We start from the raw sequence: 6,029 nt of genomic DNA, 5'->3' as shown, positions 1-6,029 counted from the left end.
CTGTTATTCCTCAGATGCTTTGGAGACGGTGATAGTCATAGCTCGGAAATGACCAACTAACCGGAAACAAACACACTAAACCCACAGTTACGGAATACTACGAAGGTGGCGGAAAGGGGAACGTACAGGAGAAAAGTTCTGTGACGAGCCCACAATAGACACAAAAATTTGCATGCGTTTCCAGCCAATCCTAAGCTACGAAACAGTCTCTTTGACGAGGGAGTCAATGAACACCCAGAGCTCTATTAACCAATCCCAAAACGAGAATCCTAAAAACCAATCCTAGATTGTTACGGTTTTTCACATCGCCTAGAATATATTTCCTTCTTCTCGATTGGCTGCAAGTGCTTTTCAGTGCCCATGCTTTTTCTCCTACTCGTTTCATTTTCAACACAGAATTAAACTGCGGAAACACACCGTGTGCTTTGTTTCATTCGTCCTTCTCGGTAAAGGTGGACATGGGGTCGCCCCACGCCCCTGACGACATGGAGCGGGGTAACGCTCCCGACGACATGGAGCGGGGTAGTGCGAAAGCAAGGATGAGGTGGGTCTTCTGTGGTGAGCTCCAAGCAGCACTCTTAAGTGGTGATTGATACGAAGTACTTATAACTGAGAATGGCACTGTTACGGGATGATTCTAAAACCGGTAACCGTAGCACATTCAAAATGCACTCGGGTAAAGTGAGATGTGATGACGTGGATCCCAAGGGTGCAATCTGTGGTGGGGTATGTCTTTTTGAATACTGGAGCACAGTATGAGTCGGCAAACCTTTTCAAGTCCAGGCTGTCAGGAAAGTAAAATCAGGGCATTATGTGGGGCGGGTCCTCCGATGTCAGACCCAGTTGTACTAAAACTAACTTTGAAACATATCACTATAGGGCGCTACATTTATGTCCTTAACATGATAGATTTTTTTTTAAAGTGTAAAATCGGCATTGTTGAATCTATGTCAGCGACGCAGTCTCTGTTGGTTAAAAACTTTTAGCGTGTTTCACCTAATTATTTTTGTTTGAATCTGTTTTTCAAAAAAGTACATAAATATGGTACAGAGTTGACATTTCAATATAAATATTAGCCCCCCAAAAATATCAGTATTGCATGAAAAAGAATGAATGTTAGTTAGCAAAGTACATCTGGTCTGTAAGTGACAAATGCCCCAATGAACGAGTGGGAGCACGTTTGAAGCCCATAAGTATGAGATTCACAAGGTGCAGGAGCCATTATTTGATGCTCATATGGTTCCTGATGTGGGGCGTAAAGCTTATGTGGTTGATGTGGGCGAGTTTTGCAGTGAGATTATCAGCAATATTACAATATTGGAATGTTGAGCGCTCCATTAAAGATAATGCAGTGCTCCGGCTTCTAATGGCTGGTATAGTAACATTCCAATGTTTTTTTTACTCCTTCCATGATAGTGACAGAACCACTCCATCACGAGCCACGGGTGGGGTGTGCTCATGACGGAGTGGTTCTGTCACGCCTCAGCCGCTCTGCCCACGCGGCACTGATTCCCCGAATTAGTAGGGGGCGGAGCAGTGACGGAACCACTCTGTCATAAGCACAGCGTGCCCGTGGGGGAATGGTTTCGACACAAGCATGGCGGTGCCGCTGCGCGACCCCCGGCGGTGTGGTTTCGACACAAGCATGGCGCCGCCGCGTGACCCCCGGGATCCGAGAGACCTTTGTTTGTACAAATTAGAACATTCTGCCCTCGGTAGAACGTTCAAATAGCCTTAGAGCCCTCCGTAGCAGGCTCTACCGGCCATTAAAGACCCGCTCCTTTGTTAAATGCCCTCAACGCTAGAGCAGGCTCTTAATGGCCGGTAGAGCCTGATACATCAGTCTTTAAGGCTATATTAGTCATCAGAAAGGGAGAAGGGTGAGGACAAAAACTGGGGGAATAACGCTGCACACTTCGTGTCTTCCATTCCCACCCTGCCCCTACCAGCTCTTAAAAAGGATGCAACTGCATGCATATTACTCTTCGATTAACCCAATAGGACCTGGACTGTGTGAGGGGCCAGCATGACGCTGCCGTCCCTTGCACATGTTTGCTATGCGTTAAGTTAAGGCTCTCCTACCCCCATCTGTGGGGGTGAGTGGTCCGTGCCTTGATGCGGTTTATTGTGGAAATCATGTAGTATAGAATCCTAGTTGCCTGCAATTGCGATCTTATGTATTCCCAGGGTGTCTTCCTAATGCAGCACATTGCTTTCAGCTTGGTCCCATACCAGCAGCCATTATTTCCAGGCTAACATAGGGGGAGGCTCAGGCAATCTCCAGTGCCTGGTAATTAAATGCTTGTCCGTCAGCAGCCCTAAATCAATGAAGCGAGAAGTGACCCTCTGCCCCTTATTCCTATGAAATAGACCTAGGATGCATGTCCTGTGTGTGTTGCCGTTCGTCCAGTACTTGCAGATAATTGGGTTGTTACATGTTGGCAATAGGTGGTGATGGATGGGCAGGCACATGGCATGTGAAGAAGATTGCCCTCACTAGATTGTCCTCCGCCCGGTCTGTTGGTTGATGGTGCACCTTGATCCCCCAAGTACCGAAAAACAGCGGGCTGTCATATCATTGGAACACTATTGGGGACAAAGGTAGGATCGGGGTATGAAGAGGTAAACTGGAACAAGCAGGACTTGGCCCAGTTAACCATCAAGCATTGACCCTGTTTTCAGGCAGTTCGCTCCCCACGCCGCGCAGCTCCACCTAACTACGCCTGTGTCTCGGCCCAGCTTCTTCTGCTGAGGGAGTTTGAGGCCCGCCACCACCCGCAGGCTACCACCTGCGCCTCATCCCTGGTGGCCAGTGGTAGGCCTTAGGTTTGCTTTTGTCCACTTCAATTGTGCTCTGTATCTGCATTTTACTTCTTGTTTTGCGACCGCTATTTTGTCTCAGTGCCTGTTTTCCTGCCTTTGCCAGTGATTGTTTTGCCATCTCCCTGTGCCCGTCCGCCTCCTGTCCCCTCGCCGCTGCGTCCCCTGTGGCCCCGCCCCCCCCACTTAGGTTTGCTCTTCCCGCATTTAATTGTACTCTGTGACTGTTTCTTGTACCCTGCTTGTGACCGTCATTTTGTTTTTGTCAGTGCTTGTCTCCTGCCTTTGCCTGCGCTTATGCTTGTTTTGTCTTTCTCCAGTGCCCGTTCGCCCCTGCGGCCTGCCCCCTGCTCCCATTCGTCCTCCCCCCCCCCCCAGCTGCTCCTCCCTCCCCCCTCCCATTTTTTTGACGGCCGTTGTGCGGCAGTGAGAGCGACCCTTGGTCCTGTTTCCAGTTGCCCGCTTCAATTGTGCTCTATATCAGCATTTTACTTCTTGTTTTGTGACTGCTATTTTGTCTCAGTGCCTGTTGTCCGAAGTCACGCCTAAGGCAAGCCCGTACGTTCCTGGACCGCGCCCAGTGACATAACCCCTGGTCCCCGCAGTCGCAATGACACCCGACTGAGCTACGATGCCAGCACCCTCCACTCACTCAACACCGGCCGAGAACACACCTGCTACCGGGCCGCCCCAAAGCACACCCAAGCACCCTTCACGGAGCTGCAGCTTCACCAGCATCCGGCCAGTCAAACCCGCCAACCAAGATACCCAACTACCTCAACTGCATCCTCCTCAACACCCGCTCCGCCAGCAAACACGCCATCAAACTCTGGGACCTTCTCGACTCCACCACCCAGGATGTCACCTTCCTGACAGAGACCTGGCTGAACCTCGCCTCAGCACCCGACATCCTCATAGCCATCCCGGAAGGCTACAAGATCACCCGCAGAGACCGTACCAACGGAGTAGGAGGAGGAATCGCCATCGTCCACAGGAACACTCTCAGAGTCTTGACCAACACTGACGACACCCTCAGCACCTCCAAACACATGCACTTCCATATCCACACCAACCCCAACACCACCCTCGGAGAAACCCTCGTCTACCGACCCCCTACCCTGCCCGCAGTTCAGCAACTCTATCGCCTACTTCATCAGCACGCACAACCTCGCCTCCACAGACTACATCCTTCTAGGATACCTGAACTTCCACCTCGAGAACAACAACAACAACAACACCAACTCCACCACCCTGATCGACAACCTCGCGAACCTGGGACTCAGACAGCTTGTGACAACACCCACCCACGTGCCGGCCACACGCTCGACCCCATCTTCACCGCAAGCCCCCACGTCTCCTTCAACCACACCACCGAACCCTACTGGACAGACCACCACTGCATCCACTTCACCTTCAGGAAGCCCACCAAGCACCACCGCACTTAACAGAGGTCTCAACGCTGCTGGAGTTAAATCACCGAAGACCAGCTTACCGCCACACTCACCCAAAACCCGCCCGCCGACTCCACCAATCCTGCCGCCCGCAACCTCAGACAATGGATCGAAGACTGCGCCAACACCCTCGCCTCGCTCAAGTCACCCTCCAACAGCCACAACAACAAGAAAGCCACCTGGTTCACCGAAGACCTCCAGGCCTCCAAACGAGCATGCCGAAAATAGGAGAAGAATTGGCTCCGCGAACAATCACTGGACTTCTGCACAGCCCACAGAACGCCACCCGCAGACACCATCAACTCATCAGAGCCGCCAAGAGCGCCTCCTTTAAAGACCGCCTAGATAACAACGCACACAACAGCAAAGAGCTCTTTAACATCGTGAAGGAACTCTCCAACACCAACGACATCCCATCCCACGCTACCGGAGAAAGAAGTGGGGAGGCTCTAAATTTGCCACCCTTGCCCCGACCCTCTGGAACTCCCTTCCCCTTGAACTTCGTACCATCGCTCTCTACCCACAATTCCGTAAACACCTCAAGACCTACTTGTTCACGAAGTCTTTTGAATAACACTCCTTTAGCTCTCCCAGCCTTTTAGCCCCGGATCCTGTTAGCTGTAGCGCCAAGAAACCGCTGGTATACGTGCGCTCTACAAGTAATTTTAAACTAAAAACTAAAACTAAACTTCGCAAGACCTGTGCAAATCACTGGCCACCTTCTTCCACCGCAAGATCGCCAACATCTACGGCAGCCTCAGCGCCACGACCACCCCGACAATCACCACCTGCACGACACCCGCCTGCTATCCTGGACCAGCGTCAACGACCAAGACACCAGCAAGATCATGAACACCATCCACTCCGGATATCTATTAGACCCATGCCCTCACAACATCTTCAACAAAGCCAGCACAGCCATCGCACCCCATCTCCGGAGAGTAATCAACATCTCCTTCGAGACCGCAACCTTCCCGGAGAGCTGGAAGCACGCTGAGATCAACGCCTTACTCAAGAAACCCAAGGCGGACCTCAAGAATTTTCGACCCATCTCCCTGCTTCCATTCCAGGCGAAGGTCACCGAGAAAATCGTCAACAAACAACTGACCCGCTACCTCGAGGAGAACAACATCCTGGACCCATCCCAGTCCAGTTTCCGCAGCAACCAGAGCACTAAAACCGCCCTCATCCCAGCCACCGATGACATCAGGACCCTGCTTGACAACGGAGAAACAGCGGCCTCATCCTCCTGGACCTGTCAGCCGTCTTCGACAAAGTCTGCCACAACACACTACAAGCACGCTTACACGACGCCGGAATCCAAGAGAAGGCCCTGGACTGGACCACATCGTTTTTCTCTGGCAGAACTCAGAGCGTCCGCCTTCGCCCACCCCCCCTCACCCCCCCCCCCCCCCATCATCCGCTCAAAGACCACTGAGATCATCTGCGGCGTACCCAAGTACTCCTCCCTCAGCCCGACGCTGTTCAACATCCATATGGCTCCCCTCACCCAAGTAGCCCGACAGCACGACCTCAACATCATCTCCTACGCCGACAACACCCAGCTGATCATCTCCCTCACTAAAGACCCTCACACTGCCAAAACCAACCTCCACGAAGGAATGAAGGACGTCGCTGAATGGATGAAGAACAGCCGACTGAAGCTGAACTCTGACAAGACGGAGGTCCTCATCTCTGCCCCACCCCCTCAGCCTGGGAAGACTCCTGGTGGCAGACAACACTGGGAGCAGCACCGAC

General features: G+C 52.2%; 1 protein-coding gene across 1 annotated transcript in view; it reads left to right on the top strand.

Annotated features, from left to right (window-relative positions):
- Positions 1-317: 317 nt before the first annotated feature.
- The window catches only part of TSEN54 (tRNA splicing endonuclease subunit 54), a 232,703-nt gene continuing 226,991 nt past the window's right edge, over positions 318-6,029 (top strand). The window contains exon 1 of the mRNA XM_086930756.1: positions 318-544. Within this exon, the coding sequence (XP_086786882.1) occupies positions 459-544 (86 nt within the window). The 5' untranslated portion in view covers positions 318-458. The remainder of the gene's footprint in view (positions 545-6,029) is intronic.

This window comes from Lissotriton vulgaris, chromosome 7 (genome assembly GCF_964263255.1).
Source record: "Lissotriton vulgaris chromosome 7, aLisVul1.2, whole genome shotgun sequence".
Taxonomy (NCBI): Eukaryota; Metazoa; Chordata; class Amphibia; order Caudata; family Salamandridae; genus Lissotriton; species Lissotriton vulgaris.
This window is presented reverse-complemented; position numbering and strand designations above follow the sequence as displayed.